At 39.5% G+C, this 27,701-nt stretch overlaps 1 protein-coding gene across 2 annotated transcripts in view; it reads right to left on the bottom strand.

The window, feature by feature from the left end:
* sbf1 (SET binding factor 1) overlaps positions 1 to 26,703 on the bottom strand; it is a 60,647-nt gene extending 33,944 nt beyond the window's left edge. The window contains exons 1-7 of one of the 2 annotated variants that reach the window (XM_086146842.1): positions 26,537 to 26,703; positions 10,036 to 10,121; positions 7,607 to 7,744; positions 6,436 to 6,564; positions 5,685 to 5,795; positions 4,695 to 4,772; positions 1,210 to 1,239 (exon numbers count right to left, since the gene is read on the bottom strand). In XM_086146842.1, the coding sequence (XP_086002968.1) occupies positions 1,210 to 1,239; positions 4,695 to 4,772; positions 5,685 to 5,795; positions 6,436 to 6,564; positions 7,607 to 7,744; positions 10,036 to 10,121; positions 26,537 to 26,591 (627 nt within the window). In that variant the 5' untranslated portion in view covers positions 26,592 to 26,703. The remainder of the gene's footprint in view (positions 1 to 1,209; positions 1,240 to 4,694; positions 4,773 to 5,684; positions 5,796 to 6,435; positions 6,565 to 7,606; positions 7,745 to 10,035; positions 10,122 to 26,536) is intronic. The other variant, XM_086146841.1, reaches the window with a different exon arrangement.
* Positions 26,704 to 27,701: the final 998 nt, after the last annotated feature.

The following is a 27,701-nucleotide window of genomic DNA, read 5'->3' as shown; positions in this document are numbered from 1 at the left end:
TAAACTTTGTACATTTTTGCTAACATTGTGCGGGAACTTTGCATTAATAATTGGAAAACTTTTACAGGCAAACATCACAAGGATAGTAAACATTTTAGTAGCTAGGTAAAATGATAACTTTATGACAACATAATTGTATTTTTAAATTGCACAGATGTGTCAGTGTCATAGGAATGCCGTTCCAGTACACTGCTCTGGTCAATAGAGTGGTTCACCTTTTAGGGTGTTTAATGCTGCAAATGACTTTTCATCAAATGTTAAAATGTACAGATCAACATTACAGCGGGGTGCTATGTGGATGAGTTAATTTCTCTAAGGTGCTCTGTTTAGGAGTTTTCAGACCCGTGGAATAACACGTTTGACCAAATAAAACCTCCATTACAGTGAAATCACTCTTCCATGTCACTCACTACTGGATGGCTGACACGGTGACAATTAACTTAATAACCACATTGAGAAATAATGTGGTCTCTTTCTGTTTCAATTGGTGTTTTGCAGTTACCATCAATCTTGTAAACATTTAGTCTAGTGCCATTTAGCACAAAAAGTAAAACAGCAATGCAGGTATATATCATGCGTATTAATCTCATGTATGATGCTACTACTGCAAATAGAAATCCAGATATTAGACGCTCCAAATACCGGATTTTCTTGTGTGAAACCATCTTTAATTTGACACACTTGACTCGTGTGCTAAATCCAAACAGGCCTCTTCGGATTTTTTGACTTTATTTAAACAGAAGTGGACAGCTCTATTTAATGGACCAGTTACTGTCTCTTTACCTCTGGATGAGAGATTGGTCTGAAGCAACATTACAAAATAAGTGTTAGGTATTCGTTCAACTTGCATTGCTGTCGTCTACCACTCCCTTTTTTCATATTTTTTACTGCAAAGGTCATTATGACACAAGTTATAACCAGAAGTCTAAACACCTTGGCAGATGCTTGTGTGGTGACATCATTATTTGAAATTATGTTATGAGAGAGACCCTTCGGAGTTACCTCATTAATAAAGATTACAAAAGAACACCAAAATACAGTACAGGGAAAGGTTGAAAGAACCATGCTTGCAGCAGTGGCTTATTGTGAAATGAATATTCAGTTGTTGGTCAAGTACTGATTATATCCAGGTGAAATGGACAGAAGAAGGAAGCAGCATGAGCTCAGAGCTGATTGGTGTGAGAGGAGAATAAATACAAGCTGCCATACCAAACCTTCCTCTCTCTCGTCGTGGCCCAGCTACTCACGCACAAAGCAGAAAAAAAAAAAAACATTCAGACACACACACGTGTGCGCACGCGCACACACACACACACACACACACACACACACACACACAGACACACACACACACACACACACACACACACACACACACACACACACACACACACACACACACACACACACACACACACACACACACACACACACACACACAAACAGCAAGATAAGGCACAGGTTAGAAACAACAAAGTGTGGACACAGAATAGCTAAACCTGGTATCAACATGACAATGTGTCCAAATGGCAGATCATGTCGGCTGCACAAACATAAACACAATCAACATGAACTGCCGTATGTAAAACATAGCGAGCCATGAGCAAAATAAACAGTAAAGCCATCATCCAGCAGCACAATGATGAAATGGTATGATGGTTTATTTTACTCGGGATGAACATGCACAACAGCAAAACAAATTACCCTTTTTTAATACCCATACAATTCTAATTTATGCAACAATTGCACTTAAGAGAAGTTTTATACGAGAAACTTTGAATAACATTATTATGATGAGAACATTTCTTAGGCCCTAAACCATTGGCTACAACAGGTACTAAAACTGAAATACATCAAGTTCCTGTATGAAAGTTACTTTCCAACCTCAGATCAGCTGCTACTGTCCAGAAATGCCTTGTCTTTGTGACATAGTGGGAACAAGCTTGAGATTTATCATGTAATGGAACGAAAAGACAGTGGTAATGTACCTGAGTGGACAGACTGAGTGGGATTTTGAAACAGTTAATTGATTTTTGAGTTAGTTGAATTTCTTTTTTTTTTTTTTTTTTTTGTTCAGCATCCATGGCAGTTGGACTACAGTGCTCCAACAATGCATCTATTAATTCCTCTGAACTTTGCAGACTGATTTACTCCTGTGACAGCTGAATTGGACTGGAAAGAGTGTTTGACTTTGGGCTGGACTGAGAAGGATGAATTCTGTTCTGGGGGAAAATTCAGACACCATCACAAATATATTTACACAAATAAGGAGGGTCAGAAGTCCTGACCATTTAAGTTGCAGTGTTGTTTCCTAAGCAGGCAAGACATACATTTCTAGGTTCAGATTAGCATCCCTAACCATCATCTTTCGTCTTTTGAAAGTTGTCACCATCAGGCCAGCAGCCCAGAGTTTACTTCCCTCTGGAGTTGCGTCATGGACTCAGACAAATAGTGCTGTCACTTCTTGATGGTCACTGACTTGTCAAACATCTCTGGTTTTAGATACTGTTCAGCAGTGTAACCCTGGATGTGTAGCAATGTACTATTTCATATAAAACCACATACCGGAATCGGAAAAAAGCAAAATACAAAAAAAAAAAAAAAACCTCTACTTAGGTTTCATAAGAGGCAATACACATACCAGAGTTTGCGTTTTTTTTGGACCAGCGTCATTACATTTGGAATTCCACATTTTATTTGTACTTTTCAGACATTTTAGTCTGGCTCAAAATCATGCAAGTAATGGTACCGTTTTCCAAAAAACAATGATAAACTTAAATTGACCTAGGCTCTTCTGGATAAAAAAGTAAAACCCACCTTCAGACTTTTAGACTTCATCTTTCAGACTTTTAATCAGTTATAAAAAATGTTGTCATTTTAATCCTGTGAAGGATGGGGGAAATGTCATCCTGCCAGCTAAAGCTTTCATTTGACCTGATATTAAGAGTTTTGAACTGGTTGCATTGCCTTCCAGTGTTGTGTTTGACAGTGTCTCCACAGTAACAAGTTTCCATAGTTAGAGGGAGATTTGATTTTTCCAAACTGATCACAAGAGACCAATGTACTACCTGAATCTTGGTTCAATAGCATTTTCCTTTGAATAATTTGCACAAGAAAAACACCATTTAATTTCCAACTTAATTTCAGACATCACACCCGCTGGCCTCATGATCAGGAGCTTTGGGAATGTTTCTGATGCCCCAATTCATCAACAGGTGTCTTGTGATTATAAATTTATCCGATGTTCTGGGGTCGGCGATGGCTGATGACCTCCTTCCCACCTCAGAATAAAAATAAGCCCAGCATTCATCCCACCCATGCTGCTGTATGAGAAATTGACATTTAAGATATACAGTATTACAATTAGAATGATAGTAATTCCAGACATCCTTGTAGAAAGTAGCTGTTTGACAGCATTTTGCAATGTTTTTGCACTAGCATACCTCCTTCAGCTGCCTAACACAACCGAAATGCTGTTTGTGGTTTGTTTTATAAAGCTGACATGAACAGACTATGCGATAATGACAGACCTCCAAGGGGGTCCATCACACCAAATAGGGCCCCCCGGTGAATAAACAGACAGGGATGTGCTCAAGTGTAGGACTACTTCTAAAGCAGCCTGTGCTCTTCCAAGCACCACAGGACTGTTTGTGCTCAACTGCATGGGTCTGTTAGGAATGAAAATAAAAAACGGCAGGTTGTGTACTCGTGCATCATATGTGTATATGGGGGAAGATAATTTAAGAGGGACAAATTCAGAGACTGTGATGGTCTTGTTTAGGTTTATGGTTCAAAAGCATTACTCACATGGTACAGCTGTAAAAACAGATTTAAATAGATGTAAAATCTAATTTAAAATTATATAAATACCTCATTTGGCACTTTTGTTTTCCCTGACTTACTATCTAACATTTGAACTAATCAGGGCCATAGTCTATATTTGTGTCTCTTTATGAGGGTCCTCATATCACTGTTAGGATGGATGTTGCTACATTTTTGTACTTGTTTCAACAAGTTGCTTCCAATGGAAGTGCAAAACCCCCATAGCTGGCATACACACTTGTGGTATCTGTTAGACTCATAATCACTTAATTGAACTGAATATTCATTTGTTCATCCTCTTGCATGGTAATGTGAAGGGAGGCTTCATGTTCAGCCTGTGCGCTGCATTACCTTCGCTGTTTGGGTTTGCATGTGTGTTAAGACTGATTAGATGTGATTCTCTCATTCAGACACTGCACTGCCCAGTAGGAAGCCATCTGCCATCCCATATGGTCTTACCCTGATTGAACTACGACCTGCACTGCAACAGAATTAAGTTTGTTTATGTGTACATGTTTGTGCGAGTGCATGCGTGATCACTAGCGCACATCTATAAGTGTTTGTTCTCCCGTGCAGGTGGGGAAATCACTCGAAACTACCAAATGCAAATTAGTGGTTGCAATTAATCAAAATCAACATTAAAAGGTAGGAGAGGAAAACAATTACATGTCTGAAATGATTAACATGATCCTATGGAAACTGTTTGATTACGAAACACACAAACAGGAAAAAATGAATAAAAACAGCTCAAAACTATTCAAAGCAAAATGGGAGCGAGAAAGGACACATTCCGTAAAGAAAACACCTCCAGAATTTTTGGATTAACAGCATTAATCACTGTAGTTGCGAAGCTTGCAGAAGAACGATGTTACCTGGAGACAGGCCAGGAGCCAGTCACAGGCCAGGACCTGAGGAACCTTGTCTAAACTACAAAGTGGCGACTCATTTATCTGTAACACAGAGGAACCAGTGTACAGTGGGAGTGGATAGAAACAACCGCCACAAGTTACAACACCTGAAACCGGGGTGGGGTGATTCAACTGCTTCACATGCATGTGCAATTGTGAGCATGAAAAGTCAGAATAGCAATAAAAAAAAAAATCACAATGGATCCGTTGATCTTAACTTTCTTGATCAAAAGATAAAATAAAAAGCTAATATTTGCTGGAGGTGAAAAATGTATACAAATTCTGGTAAAAGAACAAAGAGGGAAAAAAGCCCAGTAGTTCACTTTTTAGGATAATGAAGGAGAACCTGTTCTGGTGACTCATTAGCTAAGCTATTTCAGGCATCAAAAAAGTATGAAAACATATAGACAAAAGTATTGGGCTGGATGACAAAGAACAAAACATCTGTGGAAAACATTTTCCTCTTACCTCCGCTAGTAAGTGCAGTCATGGAAATGAAAAGTGCTGTGTGCAGCCCCTTAGGCGATGGTAAACAGAACCATGAGGCAGTGGCATTCAGGCCTATACAAGCTCTGTGCAGATTTGATCACATGGCTTTCTGGTGACAGTTAGCCACAAATGACCAAATTATATATGTACAAAGAATTGTGCTAACCCAGGCCCTCTATACTGAACAACTCGCAAAGATCCAGGGTCTTTTTTCTTTGTATTTGTTTTTGGTTTGTTTTTTTGGGCATGCCTATGTCAGGTAGAAGCAACCAAAAAGTGCAAGGGAGTGCAGAATGCATTGGAAATGACAGTACCTCTCGCATCTGCTGCTGTTATTTCTACTATGACAGTAACTGAGAGCATCTTCATCCTGTCAGCCCTCCTCAGCTTCACTTTAAATATTTTTTTAAATGATTTTTGTTTCAGGATTGAGGGATCAGTTTGTGACAAAAAGTCAGCATTTACCTGGGAGCCTCCTGCGATGGGAATGACACATGTGAGAAGATTTCCAATCACCGTTTCCAAGGGGACAGTCAGGCCATCTACATGGACAGTGTAGATCAGTGCCAGACAGTTCTGTTAAATGAAAAGGGACCGAGAGAGGCAGAGGTCAGGATTCCAATCATGCCATAAAAAGGTTGAAAATATGTCCAAAAATATCAACATTTATTGTAACAGAATGCACAATGGGAGAGAACTGAACTTCACTCAACTTAAGTAAAATGTTACAGCCTGCAATGTTTAAAAATTGTGTACAAGCAAAATTTATCAACAACATAAATGACTACATGTAACTAAAACAGTGACAAATACATTTCAGAAAAGATTGCAGCAGCACTCAGAGTGTTTGAGAAGGGATAAGCATTTGAAAGCTCAAATTTGTTGTTAACCAGCCTCATAAGGACAGACCCCCCCCATCAATGATGAAAAAATCCCATGAAATTTATTAAGCCATGTTTAAGCAATATCACCAGAAAGAAAAAAAAAATCAATGTAGTGTCATGTTATACCTTTATCTTCATTCTTTGTCATTAATTTCAACAACACTAAAAGTCAAAACAGTTGCATTATGGTTGTATCCAAAAGAAATTAGTGATATACACTAAATCTGGTGAAGAAACGGAATGAGTGCAAAAAATAAAAAATAGCATACATAATGAAAGTGAAAGACTACAAGACCCACAAAACAAATGGACTTCATGGTAACATCTCATACCCTAAACACTTCAGTGTAGTCCAGACGGGACACCACCACCAGGCTCTTGGGGGCAAAGACTTGAGCTGGTTGGACAACAGCAGGCTCCTCATCCACCTCATCCACCTCATTGGCCTCAGCATTCTCCAGCTGAACAGAAAAAAATAGGCCTCAAATCAACACTTAAAGTGATATATAGAGTAATTAAAAACACCAATATAGGAGTGTGAGAGTGGTGGTGGGGGGGGGGCTCTGATGTGAATGAACTCCTTAATTTAGTCAGATGTTTGTATTCATTCCAATTAAAGATATTCAGTTATTATATCTCTTTAGAACTGCTGCCTGACAACAAATATCAAAAGTTTAAAAATGAAACAGCAAAATCATAACATATATTGCAACAGGTTCCGTTAAAGGCTCAGGTCATATACATGTGAAAGAACTTGAGGTGGCTTCAGGGACATGACATCCACTCAAAGAGACTACAGACATTAGCCATGAGCAAATGGCTTAGACCTCTGCCAATTCGGGTCATACTTCAAACAAGTTAACCTGTGAGTAACCCTGAAAGCAGTCTATTTGCAGTCTGTGACATGAGAAAATACATCAACTGTAGGTCTATGGGCTAAAACCTTTTGGACCTAATGATGACATAATTCTTCTTCTGGATAGAATAGGTTGTGCTAACAGGGGCTAATGAAGTTTGGACTTCATAACTGCAAACAAACATGGAAGAGAGAGATTGGAGGATAGGCAATTTGCCCATGAGTGTAGGAAAACTTGCAATACGTGACAAAAAATATATAGTTTAAGGACTTTATATATATATATATATATATATATAGTAAGGTATAGCATCTAAATAGCATCGAATAGCATCTAAATCAAAATAAACAATTGATAACAAATTAGTTTATTTCTGACTTGGGTGACATTTCAGTTTATCAATATCCTTCATCAAATCTCCTTTGAAAAACATTTGAACAACAATTCTCCTAAATCACTGGTTTGGGAGGAGTGTCTCCAAATCAAGACTTGATTTGGTTTGGAAATTTGGTTAAGGTCTCCCTCTAGTTGAACAGTGTGTCACTTTGCTTGGCATATTCACAAATCAAGGTGTTGATAGCAATGCAAGTACCACATCCACCTGTGGTTTGGGAGGAGATGGGGCACAAGGGCAATCTGATCTCACCTGTGGGTTGTCAAGACCCTCCCAGAAAGTAAAGCAGGCACAGTAGTGACGCTCGGAGTTGATGTCAGTCAGGACCGCTACAAAGAAGGAGGCAGGCTGCCGCTCAGGAACCAGCTGCCAACCGTTGGGTTGACAGAACTGTAGATTATGACATGAAAAGTCAGAGAAAGGGAGAATATTTAAATAAATGCAAAGCAAGGTGACATGTCAGCAATGGGACATATGTTCCAATAGCACCCTTGGATGATTCATCTCGGTCGGACTATGATTAATTCAACAAAACAGGTTCTGAAAGCATTCTTTCAGCCTTCACAAAGTGTAACCCAAACACAACTTCGAGTGAAGGATGGTAATGATAAAGTCTAGGACTGTTTTGAATCAGCATGCTGCTGGTTTTAAACAACTTTTGGTATGTGATTTCCCAATACTAACTGTCAGTAAAATAAATTGTGATAGATTGTTCACTTCAATTACATTATTGATTGAAGCAAGCAAACAAAGCAAAGTCAATAACCTTTTATGCTGAGATGACATTAGGATTTTATCATTCCATATGTCATGCCACTTTGCTGACTGGAAGCCTTGATCTGAATTTGACATGTACAAACATTTTATAACATGCTGTTTGCTTAAGGTACCTTTTATCTTGAGTCAATCTACATTGCAGTTGTCCAAGTCAAATGTTTTGGCTCATAGCGCAGACTTCCTTTACAGGAACATTTCGGTAATGTTCTAATTACCTCTGCCACATTGGTTTCCTCTCATATCTATTTCAGAACTTGTTAAAGATTGTGAGAAAAATATGCTAATTGGTCAGAGTCTTCAATATAATTCAAGACAATAGAGTGAGTTCCAGAGTAACTCACAATATGGTGCCAACACCAAGACATTTGACAACTACAGGTAGTTGGTCACATTTAAATCATCTGTGAAAATGAAAAAAAAAAAAACTACCAATATCTAAAATATAGATATTGTATATGAATTGGCGGCTTTACATCCTCAGTTTCCCATGATTTGAAAATTTACAACTACGCTAATAAGGTTTGTGCCTCATCAACACAAACAAACTGATTATCAAAATGGTAATGGGAAGTCAGTACAACACTAGACTAACAGTTTTTTAACAATAGCATCTGTATCTGGCATGGAATATTGATACCGCAATAAATGACAGTATGAATATTTTTTGCACATCTGCTAACAATAAAGATGGATACTGCATTTCATTCTTTTCATGAAGATGTGGATCTGCTTTTAAAATCCTTTTTCTCAGTGGAACTAACAATCTTATTATGGCTCCAGGAACGATAGAACATTTCCCAAAATCTCAAAAAACATGAGTCACTTTTGCGTTTGCATGCAGTTAATTGCGCTGGCACGATTCACATCGAAGCGATTATCTTCAGTCATCATGGTCATTTTAGAGCAGCACCGCAAACAAATAGGTACAGGCAATCAAAAAATGGAGAGAAAAAGAAAAGGCAACCCTCCTTGAAGAGGAGATCCAAATTTCCATGCTAACTATCATGCCCCCCACTTTGTGCTTTTTCAGTCATTTTGCTGTGGACCTATATATAGGACCAACATGTAGTGGCAAATGTACCACATATAATTGCAATCCTCTGGTCTCTATGGGCAAATGAAAAATCCAGACATGTGATTCCTCTGTTCTCAACATGAAATTGGGCCATCACAGTTGTCAAGTTCAAATCACTTGCAAAAGAAAATGTGTTTTCCTTTTATTGAAATACACAGTCTGAAGGGGACAAACTAGTGAAAACAAAATGCACATATAACAAATGGTAGGGAATATTTTGTTTTAGTCCAAGGAAGACAGGATCTCTGAGTCACTAATGAACAGTTTGAAACAATCTCTGACACTTCCCTACTAATAATTGTGAGTTAAAATCCCTCCTGTCTCATTCAACCCAATTCCGGACTCTTAAGTAGGATTGTTTTAATCGATTTGGTTGGCAAATTTTAATATGCAGAAACATGTCAATAGATAAATTCAAATAGTACTTCGATGACATGTATTTTTAATGTACTTAAATACCATTACCAAATACTTGAACATAAGGGGAAAAAAAGACAAATATACCAGCGCAGTTATTGATTATGGGTTCTTTGATCACTGGGTATTATGTTCATCATACAAACACACATAAAAAAAAGGATATCAATTAGTTTTGATTAGAAGGCATACTCCCATAACACTCCCTTTTACAGAAATCTGAAATTAGTCATTCTGGTTACTTTTTAACACGGCCTGAAAAAAACCTATGCTGACTTATACCAGATTTGAAAAATTATTCCAAGGTGTGATAGAGCCCAACAGCATGTGGCCTTCATCATAGAAACATGACTATGACAGGGTTAAGCGTCTTGATCTAATCGCAAGAAAGTGTCTGTAAGTGTTGACTTACAAGCTCGACGCCTTGTGGGAATGGGCTGTCCTCCCAATCTTTCTCAGGAAACCGCTGGAGAATGCGACCTTGACCTTCACCTTCCACTACAGAGACATATATACATGGGACAAGAGAGGGAGACATACAGAGATCAGTGTTTGTTATAAAGATTGTTTGTTGTCTATTTGTTCTCGACAACTCTCCAGTTTTGAAAGTGTGTACATTTCACCGAGTCCACCTTCCTTTTGTATCTACTGCCAAGAAAATAAATAAAATAATCATACTGAAAGATAAACTGAGGTTTTTCCATGCCACAGCAAACACTGCGCTGATCTTATAGAATGGTACATTGGGTTTAAGTGCCACTTTGTTCCTTTTTGACACGATGATGAGTGGGGTTCCTCAGGAAGAATAGAACCTCGGGCCAAGTTTCACGCACTGAGACAACAAATCATTCACAAGGCAGTTTGTGCAACATCTTAGTGGTTTCGAAAAACAAATCTTTCCACAGATGAATAGGACTCCCAGCTGGTGTAGCTCTGTTAAATCTAAAAAAATCAAAAGATGCTGAATTTCAGTGCCAGCAAATGTAGCAATACAACACCTTTAAAAAGTGATTCAGGACAGTAAACCTGATTTTTCGAATCATTCATTCATTATCTATACCACTTATCCTGCACTCAGGGCCATGGGGGGTTGAAGCCTATCCCAGGTGTCATTGGGCGAGAGGAGTGGTTCATCCAGGAGCAGTCACCAGTCAGTCACAGGGCCATGGATTTTTAATCAGTGGAAAAAAATTGGATCATACCAGTTAAATTGAGTCAATTTCTACCCTCTGACCATTTGTGGGATGTGTAAAAGACGAAAAATCAATTCAGGGTAGTAAACTGACTTGATATCTGAATAGTAAATATGCTTGATTTGGCTTCAAAAATAAATTGGATGAAACCTTTTAGCATTTGCTTAAATTTTTTTTTTAATTGTCCAGCCAAAAGAAAACATCTGTACTGTTTGTTGTGCAAACCGTCAATAGGTCTGCTAAACTGAAGAAAGGACAGCCCGACTGCAAAACAGCAGGGCGAGGGAAGAGTGTGTTGTTTGGTCGGCTGAAGCGGCTCCCTGTGCCACAGCAAGAGTCATTAGGAGTGGTGTTTTCCAGAAGAGATATGAAGCAGGAAATGTTGGCATTCCCTTTAATATTTAAATTACTTTAATTTTTTCATGAATGCTATCAGTGGCTGCACAACATGTATATTGATTAGCTAGACAGCCATGGCAATAGCAAACCAATAACAAACATCCCACATTGTTGTAATACTGCCTCACCCTGCAACTGATACAATTAATTGGCATTTAGCAGTGTATGTGCATGTGTTTGAGCACACATGTGCATTCACGTGTCTGTGTTTGTGTACGTGTCTGGGTGAATGAGTGTACGTGTGTCCTAGACTCATTTAAGTCACCTGATGACACATACCACAAATTCCAATTCTTTACTTGGTAACGTGATCTCATGTCAGAACAGACCAAAGTACAGCTGTTCTTCTCCATGGACTGTCATTAGCAAATGGCTGCCTTTCAATATTTACAGTTTCACGCCTTGTTTTAACCAAAAAAAAAAAAAAATCAGTGGGCAGGTTTGGATTTTGCATTTTACTCAAATTGATGTCTTACAGTCAATGAAAGATTCGAGGATCACGATTGTTAAATCATGATCAACCCAATATCATGGGGAAAAATAGGAATACTGGAGCATTGCTTTGTCATTTTATACATACATATGTATGGCCGTACAGTATGGCTGCTGTGACTTCAGGTCTATTGGTTTAAGAAATTTGCTTCAGTGCTTCATTTCAAATTTCCCCTTGGATGGACTTAATTGTTTTTCCCCTTTTTGTATTCCATTGCATCTCATTGTAGTTTCACCATAGTATGTCAGCCTACTAGCAGTTGTCACGGATAATTTCAGACAAGTATCTCTTATGTGATTATTCAAATGATCTATGGAATAATCAGCAGAACCCTTGACCACTGTAACAATCAAATGCTGCAGTCTGTCTTTGATGCAAGAATGGGATGTGTCCTTCACCCGGGCAAAGTGCAAAAAGTCTGATTGTTTATATGTACTCATGTTTGTCAAGCACAGCACTTTTTACAGTAAGTCTTGAAAACTGTGGTTAATCCGAATTTGGGTTTGTGCTTCGAATTATGAAAAGTTTTTAGAAAATATGTTAGGGTGTGTTTTTATTCTTTTCTGGTGCTGTCGTTTAATTGTTTAGTTAGCTCTGATGGCCCAATACTTCTTTTTCATCTTTTCTACAACATACTGGATATTTTCTGCAAACCACATGGCAAGGACTGACCACTTGAATAAAAAGAAGGGATGAAATTGAGTAAGACTTTATTAGTTACAGCATATGTATATTTAGATGTGTATATTTTTATCGTAACATGTCCCGTTTCTGGTAAAAATAAGTCAGCTGTAATATAATGCTTATTTGCTGCTGATTAATTGGGCCATTTCCACTGTTGGCCAGTGCCTGGCTCGCCACAAAATGGCCCAATGACACAAAAAAGGCTGACTTATGTAACCAACACAGGCCTGTCTTTCAGCTTCCCATCTGAAGCCTGTTTAATGGCAGTATTCATCGGCACAGAGAATAGACTTATCCTTCCAATACAATGGACAAAAAAAAAACAAAAAAAAATTAGGCATAACAACTGCACAGAATGAAATAGTATCTCATGTTGAATAAAGGAGAGATTTTGGATTAAATTCTGCTGTTTGACAGAAATCCACAGGGAGCCTGAAGGCCTTACCAAGGGAGGAAAAAGGAGCACTGACACACAAAGATAATACACAAACGCAAAGGAGGCAAGCTCCCAAAACAATATGGCCAATTCAAAGTTTCCAAAATGCATGACTGTGCTGTCAATACTGTACTGGTAATGAGCTTGCACTACAGGTAGAATTGGCAGGTGGGACTGGAGAAGAAAAAAATTAGTCATAATTAGACATGACAACTGGTGCAAGGCACTGGTACTAATGCTGTAGAAGAGGAGTGCAGCATTGATACATTCAGATGACAAAAAAAATGTGGGTTTCATTTTGTTGCGGTTTCCCACCCAGTAAAGAACTTGTTGATTTCCAAGATTAATTCAGGGAATGGTGCTGTACCTTTCCTCTCCAAAGACAAATTAAAATCACTAAAAGAAAGATACATATAAATTCAAAAAATAAATTTTCAGTTGAAAGGTTCACTACAGAGTGAGTCTAATGTGAAGCGATGTGATCAACACACAGAGTGCGGCCGCTGCTTTCAGCCGGGCCTTTTGAGTTCCAACAGAAGCCAGCCCGAAAGAGACCAGTATGGCAGTTCATGTCAGGCTGACATGTCATCCTCTGCTGTAGCCGCTCACACATGCACTGCTCTGTAGTACTGGGAATGCTCTGTATCTACTGATGCATACAGATATGGTGTGTTTTAACTCAGGGCTGTTTGTGCTGTAATTGCCTGTTTAGTGTTTGGATAGCTGCCACTGCCACTTTCAATATGTCACTATTCCCCTCATGCCAGATATGGATCATTTTACTACAATTACAATATTCATCTTAGACATTCTGATTTCGTCTTTATCGTCTTGCCCTGTCATGCATAAAAGACGATGAAATGAGTTTGTACTGGCCTGAAAACGATGCCGATGTAACAGTGGTCAGACAATGCAGCACACATCCAAATACGAAATTGGTGGCAATTTTTTTTCACTATTTTGTCCATGCAGGGATAACAGCAGCTGTGTGTTCAGTTTGGCAACACCATCGGCAACTCACAATCAGCGCATTCAGTCGCATTCAGTGAGACAACAAAGTGACTCTGCCAATGTGCAGAGCGTGAACAGGCCTTTCCTCTAGAGCAGAACTCTTTGTAGGCAGCAGCTGAACAGCCGGATCAAGCTTCTGTGCTTCCTGCTTCTCCTACCGAAATCGGTGTGCCTAATATGGAACAAATCTGTTATAAAGTAGTCTACAACTCAAATGTCGGCATTTGCAGCGGTTTAACAACACAAAAATGAAGGGATTGGAGAAGGTGAAAATTGATTGTGATATTTTTCATATAAAAATGCAACGTTAATGGCGCTGGATCTCAATGTCATTACCACTCAATTTTTCAGATATTACTGTCTTTTACCTCATTTCTACAGTGACTTAAATTGATGTGGACAATGTGTAAAGACTATAGTCAGGTGTTGAGATTAAAATGACAGCTGTATTACTAACAGGTCCAATAAGGGGCAAGGCGAACTTGCATCATGTGTGCAGAGGCTGTTTGAAAAGGATTTGGACTTTGCTCCCTTTCGCTTCTATTATCGACTTGTAACTTTTTTCATTGATCACATTTTCTTTTTCTTTGGCTTGCTTACTAAACAAATAAACAAGGAGAGCTGTCAATATTTCAAGTTATTCCCTTTTTTTAATTACTTTTTTTTAAAAACGATTAATTTTTTTATTTTTATTACTGATCATGATTCAAATTATATAAAACCAAAATATAGGAAGGGGAACTTGGTCTTATCTGTGACTAGAGACCAAAGGAAGGATCATAAACTCATTCCAACTGCAAATCAACACATAATGATGGAAAGCATGCTGTTAATCTATGAAAGGGCACTTCTTAAGCATATACAATTAATGATCAAAATATTTCTAAGTAATTTGAAGAAAATGACAGAGGACCCTAAACTAGATGCTCACCAGTCATTACAACTGATATTCATCAGAATCTGAATTTCAGCAGAGAAAATAAGTTAACATAAAAGTGCACAGCGTCGGTTGCCCCTGCCTGCAGTCATCAGTTTGAGTTCCAGCAGGATGTCTTGCCCACAGCCTCCCCTGATTGGTTACATATAAAGACAGATAACCACTGATCACTGGAACTTCTGCAAGCAGCACCCAAGATGGAGAGCAGCAGGCTCAGATGGCTCAAGTGAGAAAGCTTCGTCAAAGAATGACTCTTAAAATGATATGCTTTGTTACTGCTGCTGAACATTAATCTTACAGCATGAGCATTATTGGGTTTTTGGGTAATTTCTGCCAAGACATAATAATTGCAATCTTATTATTAGTAAGTAATTGTGACAGTTCCTAAGGCTTCATGGAATTGCGGTCTTAGGGTGAACAATATTAGGATGTAATTATATATACAGTATGTACACTCCACACCCTTGGACAGGGCTCTTTGCTGTCCAACCAGTTTACTATTACAAACATTCAATTCTAAATGGATATATTTGTGAAGACTCACATATAGAGAATAAGATGAAGGGGAGGGAGTCACTGATTAAATGCAGCACTAACAAACTGCTGGCTTGGGTTGGACGGAGCCTACAGTAGATGGCTTGATATCATTTAAGGCCAGAGAGAAGTTAAGAACAGCAATAAATAACACCTGACATTTTGATTTGCTTGATTTCTGTCTGGCAACGTCAAAGACGATAATCCTGTATTATTCACAAGCAGAGCTGCATTTAGGAACTCAATGAATAGAGGCTGGAAGAAATAAAGAATCTCCATCTAGCAACACAGTCACCCTGGTGACAACGTGGGACGTTTTCATTGTACAAAAGCTCTTCAGCAAACTCACATCCTTCCTGCAAAACCAATACCCACCCCATCCATCTCTCTCACCCTCAAACAAAAGAAAAAGGCTTTCCAGGAGAGGAAACAACCTCAGAGACAGCAGCCACAGTAAGTCACTGGTCTTATTTCAGTTTGAGGTTTGGCCACTGTAGAGTACATTCACATCAAAACGACAGTTATGATTCACAACATGAGATTAATTTTTGGTTTCCTTCTGTAGCTGCAGGTGTCTTTCAAGAATGTCCTATGCTTAAGTCCAAACTGTCAAACACATTCAATAGAGTAGCAGAACTTGCCAATGCTCACAGAACACTGGCCATCTGCTTTCTGCTCACTCTGGAGAACATCTATTATTCCACTTCCACTGGCAAAAAACCATCCACAGATTGTTTAACAACACATGCACCATATTATCATCATTAAGTAAAATGTGTCACGAGTTCAGCTAAGGATTTTGTCACAACTGTGTTCCTGCACCTGAAATCCAAGATTAAAAGTTTAAACGCTCAGACAGAATATTTATATTTACAAAATGGTCAGTGGCTCACTCAGCATTGACAGAACCAAAGGAAGAATCACCATTGGCACGTGGGTACTTTCTCCAAGGCCTCTAGCTCACAAACTATCACCAGTATCAACTAATAACTGAACACATCAGCTCAAGTCATCTGCCACATCCCCAGTTATGTTGCTGTTTCACTGTCTGTCTGTTTTATTGTCTTCCTGAAGTAAGGCCAGTCAAAATGCACAAAACATTCTTCATACAGATTTTTTCAATACATCAATATCCTTCTGAGGGGTAAAAGCAGTACTGCTTTCCTTTTCAAAAAGTTGCGCCGCTGCTAATAAAAAGATCTGAAGGACAAGGTCATATCTACATTGGGAATTATGGACATACACTTACTCACATGTTGGGTCTGGACCTTGAAAAAAAAAAAGATAAAGGTGCATTCACTTTGATTCTGCCTTCACTTATACTTGTGAAAGTTTCAGTTGCAGATATCATGAGTTTCTATGCAACTGCCATTTCATTCTCTGTAAGGTAGTAAAACTCGCAGTAATTCCAATCACCAGTGCATTAGGGGTGTATGCATTTCAGTATACTTGTGGCATCGAATGACAAACTTCCTTCCTCATCAGAGTTATATGTGTCAGGTTTCTGCATCCATTATTTCACTTTGTGAACTAGTTTTGAGTATGAGTGTGAATGCTGCATATTAAGAACGGCTCAGCACATTGCTGCAGAAATAGTTACATTTGTAAGCTTAAATTTTTAATACAGTGTGAAAGACACAAATGAAACACCTGACATGTTTCATCACTATTGGATCAGGTTCATTTTGGCCAAATGCAATTCTATCTCAGTTTGGTATTGGGCAATGAACAACAAGCAAAACAAACAAAAAAAAACAAAACAATAATAAGATTTATAGTTTTACTGTATCTTGTTACCATAGGTTTTTGGCACATCTGTACAAGATGAATATCACATCAACTGAAAGTTAGCTTAAAAGGATAGCAGGCCTATACGAGCCTTCAGTGGCCCAACTGGGCTATTTTTATCAAAAAGTGAGAAGTTACCAGTGACGGCAGAGTCATCAGTGGATGATGGTCATATGAGGATAGCATTTGTACTGATGATGCTTACCCTTATGATGTTGAGGGACCATTAACTGGGCAAGAGGGTGACTATTCAGACATTTGATAAGTTGAAAAGTGGTACCAACCAAATTCAGTCTCTGTAAAGTAGTAAAACTTGCAATAATTCCGATCATCAGTGCATCAGGGGTGTGCATTTCAGTGTACTTGTGGCAGACGAACAAAAAGTGAGACACTACCAGTGACAGCAAAGAGTCATCAGTGGATGATGGTCATATGAGGATAGCAATTGTACTGATTATGCTGACTTTTATGACGTTGAGGGACCATTGACTGGGCAAGAGGATGACTATTCAGACATTTAATTAGTTGGAAATTGCTACCAACCACATTCCGGCAAAAGATTAAAGTCTTGTAAAGGCTTGTAGAAATTAGCTTGACTTAACAGTCACGGTGGCCCGGCAGCATTCAATAAAGTTCGACAAAGAACCAGCTTAGACCACAACGTTTTCATTGCATGAAGAGGAGGGGAATGGCATGCGACCACCAAGCTAACTTTAAAAACAGAATAGTGGTGCAAAGGTGCTTGGGAGCGCTGCAAAAGGATGTCAAAAAAGGAAAGCACCGCATGGCTGCATCAAGTTGTCTCAACAAATCCGTTTTGATTAGGGTCGTCAATACAGCAGATCCAATTGTGTGACCCACTGATTATCTCCTGATTTTTCACTAACACAAATGTCGGACTTAAATTGATTTACAGAGAAAGTTAGGGGGAAGGGAAACAGAAAGATAAAATAATACTAAATGCAACTGGCAGAGAACAGTGTTGAATCAATAGTTCACGAGCATACATTGCTTGTTATCATCAGCGCACAGTGCATATTACTCAAAAGTCCGAATTAGCTCCTGATAGATAAACAACAAAAAATATATTACATTGAAAGTAATCAGTGGGAGGTAAAAGTCATTGAAAATTTCCTTAATAGGCTATATGATGGGTATTATCAGAGAAGCATTAAGACATGACGCTACCAAACCAAAGCAGACACAGACAGGAAATAATCAGCACTGTCTGAACAAGAGGCATATATGGCCTCCATTTGCCACAGCAGAAACCTGATAGTTCCGGCTCACAACTTATCTTCTGTTGCACACATCCTGCTCTTTACTCAGCAATAAATCCCTGTCTTTATTTCATGCAAACTCTCTTCTTCTTTCCTGTCTGTTCGCTTCTACAATATTCTAGCATCAGATTGCATTCAGTTGCAAATTAGCCCCAAAACTCGCTCATGCAACAACATTAATCCCCCCGCCCCCCACACACCCCTACCCTTATGCTCAGTAACTTGGAGAACCAATATCCAAAAAACTGGAGTGAATTCCTCAGAACCACACCAAATGACAATGCACTGGAGGCCAGGCCGATGTTTTTCATGCCTATTCTAAATCCCTCTAAAATCACAATGTATGTGTGATTCAATCATTGTCCTACCAATGTTGAATACATGACACTGACCACTGGCTTTTCAGCTTGTATTACAATTGTCGTACATTCTTTTGAGGGAACACACAAGCCCAGTTTGATGTACATCACTGCAGCGGTGGGGAAATGTGTCTGTTGAGTTGCTGCTTTGTATTGTAGTGCAGGGTCTTTTGTCCTTTACATACGTTATGGCTTTATCTTTAAAATTAAATAGCAAAGCAAAAAAAATGACCTCAAGTACGTGTCACCTGATAATGTAGAGGAAGTCTGTATGTTTGACAGCTGCCATGAGTCAACAAGTTCTCTGAAAAGCTTTATCAGTGATCTATTTCAAGCCTCTGAAAGCTATTAAAATGCATCAACTAACATGAGACTGTGTGACACGGACTGCTTCTTCTGACAGTAGAAACCATTTTACTATTCATTTGACTAGTTCTATTTCTGCCTTTTTGGACAGATGGTCAGTTACTGTCATCTGATAGCCGCTGCGACTTCAACATCATGCTGATTCCAGACAGACAGATTTAAGGATACTACTTTGCCAGTTTTCCCAGAAAATGTTCTACAAATCCACCACATTAATACAGTATCTAGGCTCTCTCATATGTGAAATCAAAATAATGAAAATATACAGCATCAATCAACAAAGAGAAAACTGTTATGACGCCCCAGCTATAACCATCTAATTTATCCTCTGCTGATACAAGAGTAACAAGTAATGTGACCAACACACATGACAGATCTGCAAAAGGACTTGAAAATATTGGATTTAATGTCAAACAAACACAGTTTCCAGGGGGTCTGTATCAGCAAGCAATCCGCAAATGACTGATCCAATCATATGTGACAACAAAGTGGCACACTGACAGTATCTTTCTTCTGCTTAAGTATAATCAGTTTGTTTTCTTTAATTTTCTAGTTAATTTGTAGTTAAATAAGGCGAATCACTACAGACCACTACCTTTACTGTTGTATTACACATTCCTTTGACATTTTTAAAAATCAGTGATGTTCATTTTTTCACTAACTGCAACCATTGCTAAAAAGTTTGCTTTTTTCCAACAAATTCAAAATAATTGCATGATATACAGAATGTCAATAATTTGGGCAACAGCTACATAACTAAATGCAGATGGCAATATTGAGAAAAATGGTAATACCACTTTAAAATCACACCATGCCAAAAAATGCTTAATGTGACCCTGTGCTGGACATAAACTGAGGTCAGCTCTGGGGAGTTTCTTTCCAACAATTGTTTACCAAAGGAAAATTAGCTCTCAAATTCATAGAGAAAAAAAACACAATAATAAAACATCACATATAATGTTGGGTATCTAAAATACAAGGGCAATGCCATCTTTTATTCTAAGGAGAGTAATGTCCATTTGGAACAAACACTTGAATGTGTTTTGGAGCACCTCATTAAAATGAAACTGTTCAATGCAGAAATTCGGGCCTTCAGCTCAGATGACCAGCCCCCAGCATTAGCTGTCCTCCCTCTGCAGCATGTCATGATATTCCAGCTGAGCTCTTCTGACTCATTCCATAAACCAGTCACTAAAGCAGTCAGTGGTGTCTGGTTGAGGTTCATGCCTTTTAACCCACACATTCCAAACACAGTGTTGATTGCAAACTTTTTAAGTTCAGAGACCGTGTGTTGTAGGGCGGTGGGTTATATTTTATTATTTCCAATGGCAGACCCTTAGCCCCCTCACTTACTCCATCTATCATCGAAACAGAGGACTCTTGTCAGCTGTAGTATATTAGAGGAGAAAAGGAAGGTTAGACAGACAATGACTGCACAGACAGCAGGAGGTGAGATAGCTGCTACCCCAGAAGCCAGTCTGTTTAAACAGCCAGTGACTTGGGCACAGTGAGCAGACGCACTTTCAACTAACACAATCCTGTGTAAAGCAGACAGCCCTCTACACAGATAGAAACTTGCTGCTGTGACGGTGGCATACAGGGTGTGAAAGATAAACATAGCTTTCAAAATGCCTCTTGAACGTGTGTGTGTGTGCCAGAAAGGACTGTCTTCTCCACTGCAAGGACTACTTTGATACAGAAACAGAACCACATGATGTCTTTAATACCTATGATCTTATGTTGCGTTATCAGTATAGTAGCAAAGCAAGGTTACAGTCAAAATGGAGTGTTGTGGGTGGTTGATTTTCTCACAAATTAAAGACGATCATGAACGCTTCTGAAATATGACAGCAACTTGACAGTATAGTATAGCATTTCCTTGCTAGCATCATCATTGTCTTGATTTAAAAAAATGTATCACTGATAATATTTTGTATTCAGTTAGGTTTCATTTAAACATTTTCGGCAAATGTGTGTCTTAGCAAGTGTGACTGCTTGTTATGCTGATTTCAGCTCGTCTGGTTCTGTTGTCTCCACTTTCTTACACAGCCGGGTGCTATATGTGATTATTAATTAATCCATATCAGCCATCCGACTACTAGAGAAGAGCAGCAGCTGAGTAAATTGGAATTATGTCCTAGTGCAATGGTGCACAGATGTTAGTCACTATCTGAGCCAAGGTCCATCGAAAAAAAATCATTCTTATCAGCAACCAACCAATTATTCAGTTACCTCTACTGAGTACCCCTTGCCCTCGAGTGCATATCAAAGTTACATAAGAATACACAAAAGTTGTCCTATTATTGGGAATTACAGCTGACTATACAGTATCAGAAGTATCAGCCAGAACAACATGTGTCTGCCAACAGAGATGATCTACCAGCCATTGGGGTAAAGAGAACATGTGTGAGGAACTATGTAACTGCCCCCCAGCGCATAAACACACTCCCTCTCTTCTGTATCTGTGTAGTAGGAATGAGGGAATGGGGGCAGCCTTTGGGCCTGAGGGCCTTCGTCTCCCTCATGAATAACCAGCATTCAGCTAAGCAGACAGCCTGATGTAATACTGCCACACACAGTGATGTGAAAGAGATTTTTGCCTCTTAGCAACTAACTATCTAACATCTGTTGATTACAAAGCCAAAAATAGATTCTCTATTCCTACTTGTTTCATCGCAGACTTTTCCATTTATCATTACATTTAAATTTGTTGTTTCGCTGCTGAATATAACCATTTTCTGTCTACTTGTATGGTTTACTTAGTAGCCCATCCACTTTGGTGTGAGGGGTAAGTTGTGCTATCTCAATATTATGAAATATAATCTCAATTCCTTGAATTAAATTTAGATAAAGGTTTGTTTGTTTTTACATGATTGGCTTGCTAGATATTAGCAATTGGCAACTTCAGCACAAATTAGTATACAAAAAATATAACAAGTTAGCAACAATAGCTGTTCACAACCCACAGCATACAAAATGATGGTTGTTATGCTGCAAACACAGAAGAAATTCAAGCGAGCAACTCACGCCAACACACACAAGTGTCCATGCACCACAGTCGCGACCCACTGTCACTCTGTGCCCCTATGAAAGGCAGATTGTGGGGTTATTTCTGGAGAGCCTGAAGGCTAAAGCCATGCACTGGAGCACTAGAGGAAGTGGCTGGCCACAGGCAGGCTCTGCTGGCAACATCACACACACTCCTCTCTCCTCTACTCGCACATTTGCTTCATCTTGCTTTTAGTGTGAGAGGTTTCTATTTCCCCTATGAGATTTCTTAGGCTCTGTGTACAGCTTCATGTGCAGTAACGTTGGCATGAATAAGTAACAGCTTCGCCACAATGATGCAAATCCATTATCCATACAGCACTACAACAAAGATTTGCATCCCTCTTTCAGACACATTTCAAGTTACTTTATTTTATGACCAAATGTTTCTGTCGCAATATGGATGTCATTTGGGTACCACATCAATAACACAGCAGGGTCTCCCACAGCAATGCATGGCAAATTCTTTCTCCTGACACACAGTATGTCATATGCAACTTTTGCATGTGACTGTTTTCCTCTGCAATAGACCTATTGGAGGCAGTAACAGGAGAGTAACCTGGAATGTAATTTTGAGGTACAGAACAAAAAAGACAGCAGATGAAAACCCAGGAACAGGAAACCATGCAGACTGACAGGTGAATCTTTGAGTGACATTAAGTTGTCCTATTTTATAAATTCATAAAATGATAATTAGCCATATTTGTTTTGTTATCCATCATAAGGTTAACTTTAACTTTTAACGGTGTGGTTGTTTTAACAATGGCAGTGACAGCAGTGAGTGAGGGCACAACCCCTCAGCATCGGGAAAACCATAAAAATGCCAAGGGACTACAACACAGGTATATTAATTTTCTACATTGGGAATACCTGATCAAAAGAGCAATCTGAAAAAAAACTGAGTCCTTAATGCTTTTAAGTAATGTTGGGGAAAAAAAACATTTTTCAATCAGCACCATAAAAGATTTATTGGCAAATTTAAGCCAAATAATCTATCAATTTGACAAAAATGTATAATCCAAATAAAAACCCAACAGAGACGGAAACAACTGCTACACAGAGATGAGGGTGAGGTAATTTCCGTAGACAAACCTACAACTAACAACATATTGATCGTTGCAAGTGTTCTTGTCATATGAGCTACAAGTTGTTGCTATGCATTCATCACATGGAATCAAGGCACCCCCATTTTTTTTTCAAAAATTTGAAGAGACTTTGTCTTGAACTACACCACACAATCTTGGGGTGATGCTACTCTATAGAGTAAATTGTAATGTGTTCTGACCTGTATATTAATCATAAAAGAGCATACAAACATAACAGCACCAGTATGGTGTAGATAGGACTTTTACATAGTCTGACTTCCACTATTTGATAAAGGTTCACAAAGATGTAGGGAGAAAAAAGTACAGAGTGAGAATTATATATTGACATAACACAGCTAAGCTGTAAAATGACATAAATTTGACAAATTCACACACCTGAATACTAATAGCATGCTTTGTGTGGTTCTCTGGGGACCATGGCCACAGTGGTGGGGTACTTGCAACAGCACTTTTGCAAAATGTTTTTGTAAAAGGGGTCTGAAACAGTGTTTCTCCCACACGCACGCACACACACACACGCACGCACGCACCCACGCGCGCGCGCGCGCACACACACACACACACGCACACAGGCACACAGGCACACAGGCACACACGCACACACGCACACAAGTATACATATACAGCCTAGAGTAATTTTCAAATTAAACATGATAATCTGTTATGATCTAACTTACATGGGCTTTAAGAAATCAGAAACACTCATGCTTTTGGGAGTAGCTCTAGGTGTGGTGCATTTGTTCATCTGAAGATCTGTGTGCCAGAGTTGTCAAACCATCCTGCATCATTCGGTTTTGGCTGCCATAGCAATGACCAGGACCACAAAGTGCACTGCCAGAAACATAGACAGAGCTACAATAAAAGCTGAATTTTAGTGTATGTGCATGAATTTGTGTAACTTTACTGTCTTTCAGAAAGGCTGTCCCACAGAGCTCACATTCGTCCCTTTGGCTTTCAGACACACACAAGGGGACAATCTGGATTCTCACTCGAAGCACTACCCCCCTTGGGCTCTCTCCTCTTTCCTGCTTGGGGTTCCAACAGTGTGTCAAATTGACTGCCAGGTCCCTGGCACAGTCAAGACACAGAGACATGCTGTGGTGTTTCTCTAAAGATCCTTGCAGCAGGGACCACACCCCAGCAACTGTGGACAATTCGACTCATGGACAACTATCTCAGCTCTACACAATAGCGACTGATAAAACAATTGACCATGTAGGTAGTACACAATGTGAGAACCATAAACCTTTGAACAAACTAACTATTCAATGCACTGCATCCATATTAACATGTAAGCAAAATCATGGTATAATAATTGGACAGAACTGCATATTAAATCAAAAAAGACCATACTATAAACATTGTTTTGCCTGCAGGATATTAATTTACGCCCACAGATTTTCTGGTGGTAATACTCGTGGTGGCGGCATCCTGAGAGACAGATTAACAATGATAATGTTAGTCCTGACAACTTTTCATTGCATGTTAGTCCCGACAACTTTTCATTCCCCATGCTTGCCAAACATTCCACTCAGGGACAACAAAAAATACGCGCGCGCACACGCACGCACGCACACGCGCGCGCGTCCACACACACACACACACACACACACACAGGATGTATGAAATATTTAGACACAGGAGGAAACTCCACTGTGCTGCAGAATTCCTGGTCTACTTGCAATCGGGAACCGTTCATTCTGGAATCATATCTTGAGAGTATGGAAAATTATGTTTAAAGACTCCATTACAACAGAACATACAGGTAGTATCACACGATATGAGACATTGATGAGTGACAAACACTACACCACATTTATATACAATAATAAAATTTGAAATGCATGTCACTGTGGAATATATGATCATGTGTGAGGAACCACAAAAAGCTAACAGAAGGACAAACGGAGGAAAGTGTACACAAAAATATAAGTATCAGTTAATCATGGCTTTTTTTTTCAAAAATTTGAAGAGAATTTGATGAAAATGGAAATGATGACATGAAGCAAACAATCTCTGCACCTCCAAAGCCGCCGTCAACAACAAGTCAAAGGCAACAATCATCATCACCCTTAAGTGTTAACTTTTACGAGGCATCGGAGCCTTGATCCATTAAAGTCACCGAAGGTTTTAATGTCTGGATCCCAGATGCTTTTTACAGGCCTGTTCTGCGCTACATTGCATGCAGCCACAGTTAAACAGGAAGAGGACTTTCTGCAACGTTTGCATTGTCCACATTATAACATCCTGTATTAGCACCTTTGCATGGAAAATACAAGATGCAATAAGAGCATTCCAGCAAAAGTGCAATGTAGGTTGCTGCAACATCAAGTTAAAAGCCAGTTCTCCAGCTGCTTTTGGTAGCAGAGGTCTTGTCCTGTTACAATTTGCTCTAAATTAATCTTGGGCAAGCCCCCACTCTAAATAAAACAGTACCACGTTACAAACCCAATGCTTCCATCAGATAGGCGGTATGAATATTTCATGATTAAACGGTCCATTATACTGAACAGATCTAGGCCATGACTCAGCCTGGAGGGGAGGGGGCTCAGATAACGGTCCAAACTCCGTCCCAACAACACTAGGTAACACCAGCTTCGGTCCGGGGGGTTCAAGGAGGGGCAAATCCATCTAGGTTAATCCACACAAACCAAACAACAACCAAGGAAAACCATTTGTTAGGTTTTTCGCTGACACCATTTAAACCAAGACCTGGAAGAAGTCAGCGGGGTTGTAAGGGTTCTCCCCATCCGGGACCCTGCAGCCCAAACCCTGATGAACGGTAACTTCTCAGTGAAGTTCTGCTTTAAAAGTCACTTTCAGAAACCGATACGTATCACGCATCATCTGACAGACAACGATGGCGAGATAAAGCTGAAACGGGTGAATAAATCCGTCTTAGGACATAGCCGACTTCACAACTCGCCCGGCTAATGTTAGCTCCTGGTTGGGTTAGCTAAAGTTAACTGTCAACAGTGTGAGGCGGCTTGTTATGCTAGTACTGACTACATGGCATGAAGTAACCCACTGCAGAGGGATTGTGTATGTAGACTGTTGCCCCCGCCAAAATATGCGAGACACCACCTGACGGGCTAGCTTTTACGCACACTAATCCCATGCGGCCTGTGCGTCCCCGGCCTAAGTTTACGCCACAAGCGTCTGACAGCGACCAGAGTCGTTCAGCTGTGAGTGACGGCCCGGCCCATCCCCGCCTCCAATTTACCCAAAGCTAATAATACGCCGTTGCAGCTAGCAGGTCAGGCTAGCTGAGGCACCTACCTCGCTTATCGAGGTCGTAACCGACCACTACAAAGTAGTCAGCGAGCCTGGCCATCTCGGAGCTCACGGCTACAGGCCTTTCACGCGAAATCCTCTTCTCTTTATGCCCTCAGTAGTCCATTTACGTCCTACCGGCGATGGATACATCACGGGCGACAGTAGCATCCTTCCAGCTGCACCCCGCCGCCATACTGTCAAGTCTGCCTTGCCCTGACAGCGGAGGACCGCGAGTCTGCGCAATGAGCGACTTCAGGGAGGGGCTGCTCGCCAGGAATGTCCCATGAGAGGAGCCAAACCGTCGCACCAAAACCCATAATAAGCCCAATGAAGTTCCAATGGTCCCGTTGCTTAAGTGGTGAAAGGTGCGATGATTCTAGGAAACTAGAACGGAGAAAGGAACTGCAGAAATCCACTGGGTCTGTTTGATGTCATGCTGAACATTAGACTGAGCATGGAGACTTTCTAGGGGCCACCCCATTAATGCACAGGAGGCTTTTGCAGACACTGAGAAAATGGCAGGATTATTCATTGGCAACAGTTTTACTGCAATACTTTCTCATTGACTGTCATTGTCACCTTTCAGCTCATTATTGAGTTGATGTCAGAATTTGCTGCTTGGATTAGAGATAAAATGTTCAATTTTCAATAAGGAAGGACATTTGCATGCACGTATCAGAACATCAGTACATGTAAATGTCGCGCAGGTCAGTCTTCATCTATATCAGTTGACTGACTGACAACAGCTGAAATTTATAGTTCTTTTCTTTTTCCAAAAACATTTTCTCTTTTCATATGATCTTTTGAGTTCTGGAGAGTTTGCAATTTTTCATGTTCTTGTTTGACTGTAAAGAAATGCGCTTTGGCTTTTGAAAACAGATTGTTTTGTCAAAATAAAGCTCAAGCTTTGGTCCTAGCATGATAAAAAGTTTAAATTTATATACTATTTATAGCCACTAATAAAGCAAAAGTATGTATAAGATGATTCAAAGAAATAATAGATGCATCAGTTTGAATAAAAAAAAAAAAAAATAGCCAAGTAAAAGCAATTTTACGAGTTGCAACCAAGAAGTTCAAGAAGTGGGTGGTAATGCTCTTCTTTTTTTTCTAAAAACAATCCCAAAATATTAATCATATCTAGGTTATGACAAGTATGCGTTCCAGAGCA

This window comes from Fistularia commersonii, chromosome 5 (genome assembly GCF_037954325.1).
Source record: "Fistularia commersonii isolate RoL2024-O1a breed Wild chromosome 5, RoL_Fcom_v1.0, whole genome shotgun sequence".
In the NCBI taxonomy this organism is placed as follows: Eukaryota; Metazoa; Chordata; class Actinopteri; order Syngnathiformes; family Fistulariidae; genus Fistularia; species Fistularia commersonii.
Note: the sequence above shows the minus strand (reverse complement) of the source record. Positions and strands in the feature narration are given on the sequence as shown.